The 16,187-nt window shown below is 41.4% G+C and overlaps 1 protein-coding gene across 3 annotated transcripts; it reads left to right on the top strand.

Annotated features, from left to right (window-relative positions):
• The first annotated feature begins 3,820 nt into the window (after window positions 1-3,820).
• Window positions 3,821-16,064, top strand: LOC112564693 (putative ferric-chelate reductase 1 homolog). Of its 3 annotated transcripts, none has more exons than XM_025239696.1 (15): window positions 3,821-3,992; window positions 9,524-9,674; window positions 9,904-10,046; window positions 10,421-10,569; window positions 11,122-11,213; window positions 11,716-11,809; window positions 12,269-12,478; window positions 12,868-12,963; window positions 13,140-13,323; window positions 13,446-13,562; window positions 13,784-13,899; window positions 14,436-14,522; window positions 14,857-15,013; window positions 15,306-15,452; window positions 15,632-16,064. In XM_025239696.1, the coding sequence occupies exons 3-15, from the start codon at window positions 9,947-9,949 to the stop codon at window positions 15,757-15,759; spliced, it is 1,677 nt and encodes a 558-aa protein (XP_025095481.1). In that variant the 5' UTR covers window positions 3,821-3,992; window positions 9,524-9,674; window positions 9,904-9,946; the 3' UTR covers window positions 15,760-16,064. The 3 variants fall into 3 exon arrangements, with proteins under 3 accessions (XP_025095481.1, XP_025095480.1, XP_025095479.1); XM_025239695.1 differs by lacking the exon at window positions 3,821-3,992 and adding an exon at window positions 4,774-5,080; XM_025239694.1 differs by lacking the exon at window positions 3,821-3,992 and adding an exon at window positions 9,313-9,337.
• The last annotated feature ends 123 nt before the right edge of the window (window positions 16,065-16,187 follow it).

Genomic DNA, 16,187 nt, shown 5'->3' with positions numbered 1-16,187 from the left:
ATCAGGACTCTCCTCTCTTGTGCAGGTAATATCGGTATCTGAATTTTTTCTTGCATCAAATGCATCCAGTATATCACACGGATTTTTTAGTATGTCATGTCTAGCTTTTCAACCTACGAATGACAAGTTTCACTCTGTGTGTGTGAGAGAGAGAGAAAGAAACAGACAGACAGAAGGGCTGAGAAAAGAGTGTAACATTAGGCAGGAAAACAGAGAAGCACATTTTAATATTCTATTTTTAATGGAAATACGGAAGTGCCTTTCCATCGCTTTTTTCTCATTTGATTTCGCGCTTTTTGTTCAAACCCATCCTTATATAATACTAAAATATTATGAATGTCTGATTCATTCCTAGGCAATGCTGTGTGAACATTTCCCTCTCTCTCTCTCTGCCCATCTATGTTCCCACGCTTTCCAACACACCCTATATTTTTCCTTCTGTCACTCTTGTCGTTCACTCTCGTGTACCTGTAGTCATCTCCCATCCCTGATAAAACATCTTCTCGAGTGATCAGCTGCTGACCACGTGCCCCCGACGACTGAGGACATTAAAGTACAGGTAGAGAGATGTTCTCGTTACCTCTACATGGATGTTCGCAACTCCAAACAAAGTCTTCATGTGCATTCAGCATACATTAGGTTAAAGCCAACACAAACAGTTTTGTCAGTCAGCAAATGAAGTACAAATGCAATATTGAACATAACATCTTTATTAATAATTTTCAAAAATTGTTGTAGCTGTCAAGGATAACATTACAATTTAATATAAAATAAAATGATAACACAGGCTAAACAAAGCATAAAATGTCTTCATCCAATTTAGTTCCTTTGCAATTACTGTACACTGTCCCTGGGAGAAAGTGTATCTGCACTTATATGCGTGTCCTACCCATGAGTTGATTGTATGTTTGAATTGCAGCCGGGATCACTGTGTGCAGAATAAATGACCAACACAGGTAAATAAAATTTAGAAGTAGTATGGCATTATAGCATAATGTAACAGTACTATACTAGTATTTAAAATAGTAGAAGAAGTAGAATCACATTGGTATACAAAGTCCCTATTAAAAAACAAATGCCTGTCTTCCCATCCACACAAACACACACACACACACACACACACACAACAAAGCAGCCAAGTGTACCAGACCTCCGGCAGTACCAGCACAAGACAGACAAGGACAAGGCGCCCGTTTGAAATGTTTACTAACAAGTGGAAGATAAAGGGCTCAACGAGCAAAAGAAAGCTTTCTCTGTCCAACAACCAGCTCGGCACTAAACTCTCTGGTTTTACCCACAAACATTCGTCTTTCTTGCTTCCCCTCACACTCCGATGTATTGAGCCGATGGTACTGAGTGAGGAGGTGTACACTACAACAGGTGTCTTGTCAGTGACTCACAAAATATATGCGGCAGGTGGGAATTGATCCAAGGTGAGGTCGCAATGTGTGCAGCAACAGCACAACAATGTTCCTAACATTTCAGTTTTCAACAGTGACATTGTTACACTACTGCAGAAATCTTCAAGGCCCAGACACTTTCAGAAATAAGTATGACTACTATTATTTATCAAACACGATTTACTCAAAACTTCCAACGTTCGGAAAAAGTAGCATGCACATATCTTGGTAATATATATATATAAAAACGACATTCGTTTGCAAGAAATCTTGTAGCTGCAGTTATTTCAGAAAAATACCCGCCCACAAAAACAAAAAAAAACAAAACAAAACAAAACAATGGAACTCTTGTCAGACCTACTCGATGCGACAGTTACTAATTGTAGTAAAGATAATTCTCGCCATAGCAAAGAGTTTTCAAATCTCGCTTAGGGACACACTGAATGATGTAAAACACTGAAGTCGAGGCGAAATCGTGTCCATTCCTAGCCTCTCATCTCGAGATAGTCATTCACGCAGTCTCCTGTTATCACTGGGAGCAGTTCAAGTCTCTTCCGTTGAGCTTTATCACCGAGTCACGACAGTCATCGAGACAAGAGTACGATGACAGTAATTTTTGTTTGGGTGGGTTGCTGAACAGACGACGAACCAGGGTAGGGCATGGTGATGTCCCAGCACATCTTTAAAAAGGATTTCAAATGTTTTATTCCCTCTCCATCCCTGATGTACTCGGAGCTTATCGGATGGAACAAGGGTACTAATTCCAAGCAGCATGTGAGTGGATAGATGTTTAATATGTACCCTTATCTGGCCACAAGCAGGGTAGCATATACAATGATCGCAATGTCTGCTAACAACTTTACACACAACTCACGAGCCATCCACCCGCTGGTCAGAGACGGGTAGAGACTATAACATCTAACCCTCCTCTCACAGGCCCAGCGCCCCGGGGCCAATGTCTCGCGCTCATAATAACCGGGAAGAATGTCAAACTAAGCTTTTAATGAAAATAATTCAGCTACAAATAACTTATAACAAAACTCTGGTCCCGAAAATGAAAGTTATAATTGACTAACAACTTTAAAAAAATGTGGATAGAGGAAAAGGTCCTATACATAATTCCCAAAGAAAACAAAACTGATATTGTAAATAAGCAATCTAAGATTCAAAACAAAGATGATCAGTCGTAAGCAGGAATTTAAAGGTCACGTTATTTTCAATTGTCGGAAATATAAACCTACTCTGTAAATGTCATATTCTTCAAACTCGGTTTCGTTTCTCACACTTTGATGTCCATGAAATCTTATCTTCAGGCTCCTATTCCAGTGCTGACAAGGGAACAGATGCCCGCAGTTTTTACAAGCGATCACTACAGAAAGAGTGTGAAAATAGGAAATGTTTGTCATGTCACGCCTCTTGTGACTGAATGGCTTTGGCGGATGTTGTCTGGCGCTAAATCCCACTTGGCAGCATATTATGGGATTTGTCTAGCTGCCAAGTCTGAAGCCAGTCGTTGTACAGATGAACAGTTTTCCAAAACTCTTCCAACATACCCTACCCTTGAAAGTTTCATATCCGTTTAAAGGTTTATATACCACAGAATTTGGTAGAAATAAAAATAAATAATAAAAAGTATTACTTCTTGAAATATGACCTAAATATTTGATGAGGATTTTTTAATGAATGTAACTTGCCGGAGAATGTAAAAGAAGTAAAGAAGAATCAGATAAATTATCTTCGGTACCCCTCCCAGTTGTTTTTTTTTTTTTGCACTAGTTTTTTTTAAAAGATATCTGCACAATAAAAACAACAACACTGTAATAGTAGTAATTTTGCCCCATGCTGTGTAAAAAATTATCAACAAAACTGGATGAGCACAAGACAGCAGTAATTCATCCAAAGTGAACATGTCGATGACCATAGCTAAGCTGAACTTGAAAATCAAGAAAGGAAAATCAGTGAAAGAAACTGTTCATGCTCTTAAATGGGGCTTTGTTACTTTATAACATTGTGTAGAATGGCCTTCGAGTTGGACAAGACACGGATAAAGGAAGAAAAGCCGAAAGCGATTTAATACCCTACAGATAAGTCATAGTTCAAAAAGCCCCCACATATTTCCCACAACTGACCCTAGGGCGAGAGATATGAACAAACACCCTGTCACCCTTCCTGTCAGCAGGTCGGTGGACAGGAAAACATCGGGAAGTGAATAAACAGCTGCGTATAAAACGCATATTATTGTGGGAGTAAAACGCATTTCACTTCGTCACACACCGTACACGAGGATGCAAAGAGGGAGAAAAGCGTTTGGCAACAGGAAAAGCAGCAACAGTTGTCAAGTGCTCCCTGAGGATGATGGAGGCGCCAGCTGGTAAACATTGCCAAAACATTACACAGCAAAAGCCGTGTTTACAGGGAAGTAGGCGGTAATGGGTGTACGAGGCCCAGATAGTGCTGCTGCCCGCATCTCCTCCCTTTCGTGGTGAGTTCTGAACGAGCTTCCGTCCATCACCTTATGAACTCGTCTCAGGAGCAAACTGTAGGCAGATGATGGTTGACTGTTGGTGATACAGCGCTCACAGAGGACCACAGGTAGGCAGATTACAACCCCCCCCCCAAAAAAAAACAAACAAACAAAAAACAAAACAAAAAAACCACACACACATAAAGGAGAGGACAAGGAGAGAGAAATTCTTGATTGACATATCAGACATCAACAAACCTGACTGTATTGATGGTACCGTTATAGTTCCTTTAGGAACTTCCATATACATGTGTGAAAATCTTAGTTTTGGTTTCCAAATCGTGCAATGATCCTAGTGGTTTGACTAGGGTTAGTCACTGAGCCAAGTCATCTCCATTCTAGGCTAGTAATTTTTATTGACCGACATTTAATTGTGCATACCTGCCTCATAAAACCTTTCTACACCTGCTTTAACCCATCCCATCAACCCCCTAGTCGGTGCTGCCGTCAGAAAAAGAGGGTTTGAGTTCATATTTCATATAAAAAAATCACTTCCCCCAACTCCCCACTCAGACATTGTCAAACAGAAAAAAACATTACTAGATGATATTAAAAAATAAAAAAAATCAGACTCATATTTCTGTCGGAATGATTTATTTGCGTCCAAACAATCTGCTCGGGATCTCATCTCTGAAAGTGCCGGGGTATTAGCATCAAGGACCGGACCCCATGTAGATGTTTTCGGTGCAGACATCGTTAAATATTTTTGGGAAAGTGCTCTGAACATATCGCATCTACTCCCCTCCTCCATCTCTGCGTTGCGCGCTGGTCTTGATTCCTCCGCCTCGCGTGTCTCTCTCTCAGGCAGATCGACACAGCGCGTGCCGGCGTGCTGCCATTCCACTGGTACTTTCCCATTCCATCCTGGGTTCGTGTGAATCTGAGTGCTTCAGTGCCCCAGAGGACGCATTTTGTAGCACACAGCAAGGCAAGGGACTGTGTATTCTTCCATGCTGCGGTCTGCGGCACGCGGATATCGCCAACTGCCGCAAACTGTTACAAACTGTTACAAACTGTTACAAACTGTTGCTGGGAAAAGCAGGAGCCGTGAGCATCTACAATAACTTGCCTCTGAGTAAAGTCATGTGACTCTGCTCTGTGAGTTCGAAAGGAATATTTATTACTGAGTGATCGAGTTTCATCTCTTGTCCCTCGAGTAAGTATGTTTACACACATCCTTATACAAGTCGGTAAGAGAGGTAATAATATTCATTGTATTGTTAGGGCAGTAATCATAACAAAGATTTTCTTCAACCTGTGGTCAGACCTGACCAGAAAAAAATGGAATTTTAAGCACTTTGGCAGTCAGGTGGGGTGGGTTGCATGTAAGGTCTTAAGTCGAACTGAACGCTCAGCCAAAGTTTTGTGTCTTAAACGGCCAAAACTCACCGTTAGCAGGTATACAAATGAGGGCTTAAATAACTGGTTTCAAAAAGCGAATTCAACTTTCATTGAGACCAGCTGTTGCAGATTTATTTTGAAAACTTCACATGTCATCGAGAAGTCTGACGACTCGACCACCTGCTGTCTCTATTCAAAGTTCCTCTAAAATATCTTTGTGTCAGAAACTTGAAAATGCGATGTAGAGCAAAGTCTTTAAACCAAAAGAGTTAGAAAGTAAAACTGAAATGTGCACGTTTTATTTTCTCATTTAACCATACACATTTTGTTTATGTTGTTTTCTTAGCGCATAAAAAAATGGCATAGAATGAACATCATTGTTATCATACGACACAAACACAAGGTGCAGTATAAATGCCATCGCCAACACATTGTTTTTCTCCCACAGGCATGTAAACATACTTCTATTTTGCGCAAATCACACGTGAATTAACAGGGAATCCTATAATGATGTTATTTTTCCATTTAACCTATGTGATGGTGAGTAAATATATAACTTCTGTTACAGAATAAACACTTTGACATAGCGGCCTGTAGAAATGTAGAACATTGCTATTTAAAAATAACTTTTGGACATTTACAAGGTGCATTGTGTTTGTGAAGGAAGACAAATCAGTGACACAGAGTCTGTGTAACCAGTTCATGTAAATAAACAATGACATCTTTGTGCTTGTGCACTGCCTTCCGGCAAAAGTTTGAGGAATATCAGGACCTGCCAGTGTCGTTGAACAAGTCGAAAGTCGCCAAAACTCAATCTGATCTTCAGAAAAACAAGGCTTCCTTTTGTTTAGTTTCTCTTGTTTCTCACGGCATGCAAACTGTTAATTCTCGGAATAAGTTCACTTATTACTGACTGTCGAGCATCATCTTATAATATAAAGACATAAATATAACAATTATAAGAAAAGGACTGCCCTCAATCCGTAACTAAACACAACAATTTGAGTCGCATTTATAGTATTAACCTCGAGGCGATCTATACTTATATGTATTAGAATTAAAATTAGCTCTCTAAAATGTAAAACAACGATTGGACTCAGAAGCTTGGAAGGTGTATATTTTAATGACTGGGTAAATATCATTGTAAGATACTATTGTCTCAAAGTTGGTGAATACGTTCCTTTCGTTCTCGAAATACACGCGTGAAAAACGACAGGAAGTCACGACACGGAGGCTGGATGATATATGAACGTGCTTACGTTGTAAAGACCTCAGTCATTGGTAGAAATAGGACCGTATGCTAATTATTCATATATATGTACAAACATGACATCACAAGTTTGACATTCTGTCCATGATGATGTTCGTAGGCGCGTAGTTTGAGAACGAAAGGTCGTTATTCCATTCAGAATTTGAGAAATGTATTTTGCACTGAGCTTGATTCAGTTACTGGAAAAATATATCTTACCACTGGACCTTTACGGACAAATGCTCGGTTTTGATTTCTTTTCTCTCTCTCTCATTCTTATCTCCGTCTTCAGTTAGTGTCTTGGATTCATCTTCATCCCATCCTCCTGGAGTAGACTCCATATAGTTCTGATACAAATAACAATATAGAAATCAGCCCTAAGGCAGCTATTTTTTTTCAGTCGGAGTCCCCAGATACCTTAAAAAAAATAGAGCAGAATAAAATAAGCTGGCATCCAGCCAACGCTGTAATCGTGTTCATGTGGGGGTAAAAAAATCACTTAATTACTGAACCATGGCTTTACGGGAGCTTCAAGAAGGAGGAATGCATGAAATAAAAGAGCGGCGAAAGGAAGTAAATAAAAATTAGAAAAAAAAAAACCGACAGAATCGAGGCACTGGGTGAGGAAGGTGTGGGGTGGGGGCAAATGAAGAGGGTGGCCTCAAGCCCGGCACGTGCGAGGTGTGTGTACATCTCGAGTTTCACACATGGTACTGGGCCGTGTGCTGCTGACTGCCGCAGCAGATGGGTCTGGACCTCATTCTTCATCCTGCTTCTCTGGCATGTTGTTAGCTATCGTGCCGCGATCCCACTCCACTAAACAAACCTCTCTCCCTGGTCTTTCCGCTCACTCTTTGGCAGAAAACCTCGCAAAAGCTTATCCAGGGCGTGGTCTTTGCCATGTTATCAGCTGCCATTATAATACGGTTTAGATATCGTTGTTGAAAACACATTTTCTTGGCCTTCAGCTTCAAGCTTATGTCAGACTATGAAGAAGAGAAAAAGCCAAGATGTAGATCGCATTTTTCTTTCCTTTTCATTATGTTGAGCTCGACCTACTCATATCAAATATCGCTCACTCTCTGCCAAACACAAAACCAAGTCTGGAACTTGCGGGACATTGGCATTTGTTGGTCATCTCTCGACCGTTATACAAGGATGTGGATTGAATGATAGGTAAAGGCTCAAAGGGAGTTTTGAACCGTGAATCCGGTAAAGGGATTATTCTGATGTCGGGAAGATGACACAGAAAGACACGGATAGACCTGTAAGTTGAATCATCATCGTTGTCATCGATGCACCGTCTTACCTCTACAGTTCATTTTTGCATTCTTTTGCAATCCAGCTTCTTTCATTATTTAGTTTGTATATACTTCATTTCTCCCCAGAACGTCATGATCCACTCGACATGTCGTTTTCAGAGTACAATGGGCAGCATATTGTCTGCTGCTTATTTCTGCCATCAAAGAGCCGGTCTATGGCAGTGATACGAAGAGCATCAGTAATGCTCCAAGGGGTAAACAAACTGAGGTGGGAGATAGCAATCTCGCTTAGCATCTTGAGTAGAAGCCTCACTACTCTGGCTTTGTTTAGACTCGGTTGCAGGTCTGCAAAACATACATAGCGAGTCTGGAAAAAATCCGTTACTACCTAACTCCCCACCACGCCCTGACAACCCTCCAAAGCAAGACCTAAGCCGCGCCCCTAGGGGACACTCTAGACATCTGGCCACCTGACATGTACAACATAGAAGGGAAGACTTGCTGCTCCTGTGCTCCGAGTGCCATTGTCTCCTGCCGGACACAAGAGAAGTACATGCTAAGCCAAAGGATATATTTCAAGAAGGTATAGGAACAAGACTAAAGATGTCTGTACTCTGCTTTCATTTCTTCCGAGACTCATCCTGCTTGTTTCTCCAAACTTTTCTTTCCCCAGCCAAGGAACTTCGCTCTTCATCTGACCAGCGCACATTATCTACTCCTGTAAAACTTTAACCTATTGTCACCAGCTTTTTAACTTTGATACAGCAAAGTATTGAGCTCCATCCCCACCACTACCCCGTCACTTGAGTCTTCTAAACATTAAAAATACGTTATTTTCCGTTAGCACTAATCCTACACGTCCACATTAATGATGCTAACCCCTTATTTTTTCTCTTTCTCTCCTCTTTGAATCTGTCATGCCGATATTCCTTTGCTTAATTAACTTTTCGTCGTTACTGTCCGTTACTATGTGTCTTCGCTGTCGTTTTAACTTCGTCTTCATCGTCGTCGATCGTTGTGTTCCTTCATGCACAACTATTGACCTTGTTTTGTTGTTTGTGTCGCTGAGTCATATGTGATACTTCACTACAGAAAATAAACACTTATTATTATTTCATTTTATTAGCGTAAACAGGAACTACTTTTTAAACAGAAAAACATGGCAGAATGTCGTGCAGAGGCGGATCTTGATGACGGGGTGGGAGGAGCGGGTGGTGGTAGCTTCGTCGCATGTAAGAAGAGGAGAAGAATGAAAGGCTTTGTGTTGGTTCTCTCCCGGATCCCTTCCCGCCTTCACCTTATGTTTTGTTTACGCACTCGGTGACTCCAGAAGGCAAGGAGGTCACCTTATCACCTTTACTGCACCAATACTTAGCGAACAACACTTTCTGAGAAAGAAACCAAAACACTTCACTGTTTAAAGTTGTCTGAGAATGTTAAAGGGTAGTAGATATCTGCAAAGAGACTAATCAAAATAATTTGGAGAACCTGGGAAATCGGCAGAAAAGAAAACCCTATACAAATGTTTTAGCTAAGATACACATCACACAGATGTCGCCAGGTAATTACATTTCCTTGTCTTACTCACCTGCGCACAGATTTACGCCCAAGTGATTAAGGTACTTACGCATTTCCACTGATTTGTTTGTCGAGTTGAGTGATAAACTGACTCGTTATCGAACTTACTATTATTTCCAGGGTCTGAAAACGACAAGAAGTCAGAGTTTTTTTTTTCTTTCGTCTTCAGGCTCACTTGAGGTGAAATGTGTAGATGAGTGGCTCGCACTGACATCCTCACAGTTGCCAGGAGACAGTTTTCTGTGGTCCATCACGAGCGTCCGAGATGTCGGGAAGAGAATTCTTCTGGGTGTTAATCTTGTCATCTTTGTGTCACAAGGGTAGGTCACGTGAGACTTTCATCACCATGAACATCTGTGCACGAGCTTTTACTTCATTTATCTATAGGGATGTGGTTAGTACAAACTGAAATTGTTTCTGATTAAAATAAAATCTGAAGCTGATTTAGAAAATTAAGCGATAGTGAAAATAAGGATAAGGATGTTGTAAATGAAACTTTGACATTTTTTTAATGGTAAATTGTTTACTTTTGTCGCATTGTTCTTGTAGGGGAATCTTACCCACAGGGGCTCCCTTCTCCACATGCCTGACAATGTTTCCCAAGCACGGAGCGGTGGAGAAACAGCTCCTCCCATCTCCGTTCTTCATTTCACTCTCATCTAACACATATACACCAGGTCAAGTCATCACAGGTGAGAAAAGAAATAGAAATCCAAGCTGCAAACAACAATTACTTGACTCTGACAGTTTGACCAAGAAAACTCCGGTGTTTGTGTGCTTGTGTTTTTTGGTGTGTGAGTGTGTTTGTTAGTGTGTGCCTGTGTTTTGGCATGCTAGTATTCGTGTACACGTTGATGTAAGCGCCAGTCCGTGTTGCATTGTGGTAAAACAGATAAACAGTTAGATGACTATGACGATGACCATAAAAAGACAAAACAAACAGATGTTCCAAAGGTTGGTAATGTGCCGTGTACCATCGTAAAGCTAGTGCTGGGCTGTCGTGCTTTCCCTTCTCCCATCCCCTAATTTCTCTTATTTTCATCTTTTCTGTTCCATTTTGTGGCAGTGGAGTTGACCTCTACGAACGGCACGCTCTTCCGAGGTCTGCAGGTCAAAGCCACGAGGAGTCAGGGAAACTCGGAGAGGGCGGTGGGCAGTTTCATGGTATCCCATGACAACAAGACGAAAGCTTTCACCTGTGACGGTAGCTACAAGGTGTGCAACTACCTTTGTAATGTTAAGTGCATTTGTGAGTGAGTGGGTGCAGGGTGAGTGTGTGAGTGAGTGAGTGGGTGAGTGGGTGCAGGGTGAGTGTGTGAGTGAGTGAGTGGGTGAGTGGGTCAGTGGGTCAGTGAGTGAGTGAGTGAGTGGATAAAATCTACAAAAATTTTTTTTTCATCGGTTATGGACTATAAATTATTTCTCCAAACGGTGATAAACATTCGGCATCAGTGCTTAAATTCTGCGATGCATTTGTAGGAAATGATCTTCAATAAACAGGCAAACAGAACTAACAGGGTGCAGCCCGGGTATCTCTGATAGCGCTCACTGGGTCTGACATCAGACAGTGCCAGAAACCAAACAGTCGAGATATGAACATGACAGCTGTGAAAGGATGAACAGGAACTGGAGTCCCAGGGGAAACCAAGCAGTCACCGTGGAGAGTCTGGGCTCCGCGATTCTCTGGGTAATGGACTTTAATGGTAATTGCTAAATAACTGCTGGCGCTCTATCTGACAAGGTCGTCTGCCCCTGATTGTGTTGTAGAGTATGGCGACCCATGCCAACGCTGCGGATGTCAAGCGAGTGGTACTGAAGTGGACTGCACCCAGAGAAAACATAGGAGACATCGTCTTCCTGTGAGTGACTTTACAATCATAAGGCAAGCGGCGGGTCCAACATTTGTAATTCTGTGACTTTTCCATCGTCCCTAGTAATTGTCCTAACACTTCTGACATTTACACTAAATTACCCTTCTAACTGCCGGTAAAATTAGTTCTGGCCTCGTACTTTGACTTTTATTCGATGGTTTCTGGAAAAGACCTGCGTTCAGTGCATTGTTTCCCCTCCTTTTCATACGTGTGCCCTATGGCGCCCTCTAGCACCCTGTGTCATTCTATTTAGCGCTTGCAGAGTATACATACGTCACTAGTCTTTAGCCTATACGTCACAGTACGAACCTGTAACTCGTCACAGTTAGTGTGGAAGCATTTAGCGTATGTTTCCCAGCGTTGGTACATAAAAATCATGTTTTGTGTAGAAGTTGTCGGAATACATCTTACAGCGGATTGAGCTGTTGACATCGTTTTGCTACCTCAGCCCTCCAGACGAATAATTACGAATGTAACTTGATCTCAACAGGGCAACTATTGTTGAGAAATTCGACACGATTTGGTATGGCATCAAGTCGACTCTTAGAACAGCCAGTCCTTCAAATTTGGTGGAGCAGAGCAAGGTCTGACTTTTTTTTTTAAAGAGCCAGTTGTTGAGTGATGATATTGGGATATAGTGAAGATAATAATAGGATATTGTGATGATAATAGGATAGGATGCAGAGATAATGATAGGATATAGGGATGATGGACGGATATAGTTTGTTTTTCCCCACTCAGTCAGGAAGGGGGATCACCCATTGCTCCTCGGTATGTATTTCCGTTTCCTGAGGAGACATGAGCTAATGTAGCGTATGAACAGCAAATTTTCAGTAAAATGTTTTCAAATATAACATTTACTTATACATCTTGTTTACAGACTCAAAGTCGTTTACTTAGCTTTCAATTAAAAACAATATTTTTCAAAATTCGAATGAGGTAAGACGCTATTTGCTGGAGAAGATGCTACACATAACACATGACAGCAGCCATCGATGACATTCGATTCCGCCAATTCATGGTCATGTGATTATCACTTTCAGCTTCCGGAGCTGAACAGCAGTATGGATGATGTGGACTTCAGCTCCTGCGGGTCCGAGAAATCGTGTTTCCTGTATCCACGATATTGCAAGTCGTCTGACTGTCTCGCCGCGGCCTCCTTCCGGCACGTGGATGACATGTTCTTGCAGTTTGAGCTCATGGCCAAAAATGTTTCCTACATTTCCATCGGGTTTTCAGAGGATGTGAAAATGGTAATTCATAGTCGGATGAGAGAACAGGGCTAAACGTCCTTGTATGAATAGGCAAACGTGTGTGAACAGGCAACGAGAGAGGGAAACCCTCGTGCCTGTGTGGTTGCATATACCATTTTACATGTGTGTCTGTGTATGCGTGCGTGTATGTGTGTGCATCTGTGTGATTGATAGAGGGACAGCTTTATAATTTCCACTCATGAGTGAAAGCTACTTGATAAATTTCTATACTTATGTATATTACTAAATATTTAAAAAACATGCAGACACATGGTGGAATTTAAATATTTTTGAGTGAGTGAAGAGAGAGAACACTTTTGGATACACTGTTGGACGGTCATCGTCGTCAGGCTGGACGTCGTCGGTGATGACCAGAGTTTTTATTTCAGGGCGGCGACGAGACCATCAGTTGCACTGCTGACGGCGGTGTGTTGTCTGTACAGCACGGCGCCAACCCCAAGCAGTTCAATGACCGCATGGTGCGGGTGAGTCGTCATCATTACTTTCATCGAACAACCACCATCTTGAAAAGTCGTTAGTTCCACTAGCTGAACACCTCGTGGTATGCGGGTATATATATTAAAGCAGAGGTTAAGATTTCTTATAAAGGTGGTTATCATAAAACCCAGAAATCGAAAGCTAATTTCCTATTTCTCCCTAGGACCAGCTCTCCAATCTTCGAATCAAGCAAGCCGATGGAATCATCATGTGTTCCTTTACTCGACCGGTCATGGCGGTCACACGCACGGTCAACCAGTCAGCACCCGACTTGCAGTTTGTAGAGAAGGTCTTTGACCTCTCCAAAGAGTATCACGTGATGCTGGCTTGGGGAACAGTTAAGCTCGGTATGTCGAGTTCAATGCTTCTCATAAATTTAATATTACATATAAAATATGTAGACTACATTAAGTAAAAAAGTTATTTCTGTGTCCTTTTACTATTTAATTTTTGTCCCTTTCGTTGTCAGGAACGGACGTGATAAACAAACACGTTGATCTGCCAGTAGTGACCGACCGAAAGGTGAACTTTCAAGGGAAAGACATTTACCGAGGCAGTTCTCTACCTCTTGAAGTCAGAGCACATGGTTAGATGTCTTGGCTTCCTTGCTTGCTGTGTGTTCTGTGCATCTTGTGTTACTGTACTTAACAGCCATCGTCTGTCTTTGTTTTCTTCCAGTAATTATGTATGAATGCATGTATGAATGTATGACTTTGACTTGTGATTTCAATGTGACGTACACAGTTCAAGACCAGCACCACCTTTTTTTTTTTTAAAGAATGATTTTTCAATTATTTTTAATCCCAGCGGGGCTGATGGCGTTAGCCTGGATTGTGCTGGCTGGGATAACCACGGCGATGTCTCGCTATTATAAAGACTGGTTTGGCGAACGCCTCTTGTTAGGCACAAAAGTCTGGTTTCAGGTTGGTAGACCATCAGTCCTTTTGAAAGAAACAACAAGTACCAGTAGGAAATTATCTAGGAAACTGTTTTTGAGCAATACTTAATTGCATGTACCTGGTAAACTAAAATTATACACCATTGTTTTAAGCCTCAGCTCATGTATTTGTTCTTATAAAATTGCTTAATGTCACAACAATTATATCACATTTGACACATTAGTAAGAGCGTCTGTCCCAGTATTTCTATATATATATATGTATACTCACACTTTCTACTCATTCTTTGATTAATCTGATGACGTGTGTAAAGTGCCTGGAGGTTATCCAATGGAGAAAGTTAAGTTATATAGCCAGGAAATCTGAAGCATACAATTCCATATAAATGAAAGTGTCAAAATGTTTCAAAATGTATTAACTTTCGCTAAAGTCTATTAAAAAGTGGATGATAAAATACTTTTCTTACACAATTAAGTCGTTATTAAAAGCCTAAAAAAAACCCTGAAGGGTTGAACGGACTCATGGCCTTCCATTTTATTTATTTATCTATTTATTGTCAGCTTCATCGGGCTGCCGCTATCTCGACTGTCCTATTTGCGTCGATTGGACTCATCATCATTTTTGTTTACCTCAATGGACTGGTCACGGTACGTGTAGGTGATAACAACATTTCTATAACATGTTGGAATTTATTCTGACATGCTCAACAGTTTCTTTGGCACGCTACACAGCTTCTCTAAAACCCTGCACATCCATCCGACACGCTGGAAAATGTTGGAGCGTCCCTCCGACATCATACTGGATAGCTCCTTTAACATTATGCACAGTAGTTTTTGTGTGTGTGTTTATGTGTGTGTGGACCTTTCTTCGGCCGAGGGACATTAATAACATTTATAAAATGACACGAATTTAAATATAAAGATTTATAAATAACATCTTTCGCGATCCATACAAAATTCTAGCTCTTGTTTGTTTCTCCAGAAAGAGCTAAATCACGTAGCAGTGGGCCTGACTGTAACCTCCTTGATGGTGATTCAAATTATTGGCGGTTTGGCGAGGCCGGACCCAAAGTCCTCCTGTCGGCCTGTTTTCAACTGGTTACACAGGATCTCAGGGTTTAGTGCTCACATCCTTTCAGGTAGACAATTATTATTATTATTATTATTTTTTTGTTGTCGTCAGTGTTCTTGTTCTCTCAATAAAACTATAAGTGGCGCCGAAAAATACTAAGGCGAATGGCGCAATCTGGGGTCGTAGTTATGAGGAAGAGGTAATGTTACCCCAGGGTTAGCTGAGGATCTGAAGAGGGCCACAGTCGGGGTTTCTAGGGTCCTGTGTAAAGAACGGACTTAAAGCAACCCTGGCTTTGATTCTAGCTTATCACTACAGTCCACCCAGAAAGTAACCATAGCAAACGCGGTGTGTTGCAGCTGCAGCGATGTACCTGGCGTTCAACATCCGGTTCGTGTCTCGCGTGATGCGAGACTTTGGTGTGGCCATCCTGACGGGCTGGGTGGCTGTGCAGATTGTGTGGACCATCGTCTTCGAACTGAAACGCTGCTGTCCGCCAAAGACTAGTGAGTACCCGGAACTAGAGTCGGCTACCCCTATCCTTCCCCTACACTCACTTGGGCATGCATACACACGAGCACGCACGCACATGTCCTAATTCGGTGTATTGAATGCAGGCGAGAGTTTATAAAAAAAACAAAACACGTGTGTACCTCTGACATGCAATTTATTGTCTGGTTTCCAGCGGATAAAAATCGAGTTTTGTCGGTGAAAGAGGTGCTGAAGTCAGTAGACACCATCCTGCTTGTCGCCTACTGCCTCTCGCTGCTTGTGGTATGGGCCGCAACCATCTCTTCTTTCATCGTTTATTGAAACTGTTGTCTCCCCTGAGTCGCTCTCACGAACTTTTGTGACAACTGGGAAAACGTGTCATGAAAGACAAGAGCAAATAATAACTTCAGTGCTCAGGCTTTGGTCAAGTGTGTGGCAACAAATCTTTGATGTTTTGTGTTAATAACAAAAATCTTTCCACACCAACTAAGATTCGCCCGCTCTGTGCACTTGAGGAAACGTGGTACCGTGTGTAGTAAGTGACGAAAGTTTACTTATTATGTGAAGAGTGGAAGGAAAGACGAGTAAAGTGCACGAGAAAGTAATAAACTTTATTGTCTACATCACATGATTTTTGTGTAATTCTTTCTGTTTTATGCCATATTTATCGCATAATCTTTAAGTCGGTAGCAGTGTTTAAAATATAACTTTGTGACTTTGTTTAAAAATTCGTGCACATAAGGCATACT

This window comes from Pomacea canaliculata, linkage group LG5 (assembly GCF_003073045.1).
Source record: "Pomacea canaliculata isolate SZHN2017 linkage group LG5, ASM307304v1, whole genome shotgun sequence".
Classification (NCBI taxonomy): Eukaryota; Metazoa; Mollusca; class Gastropoda; order Architaenioglossa; family Ampullariidae; genus Pomacea; species Pomacea canaliculata.
This window is presented reverse-complemented; position numbering and strand designations above follow the sequence as displayed.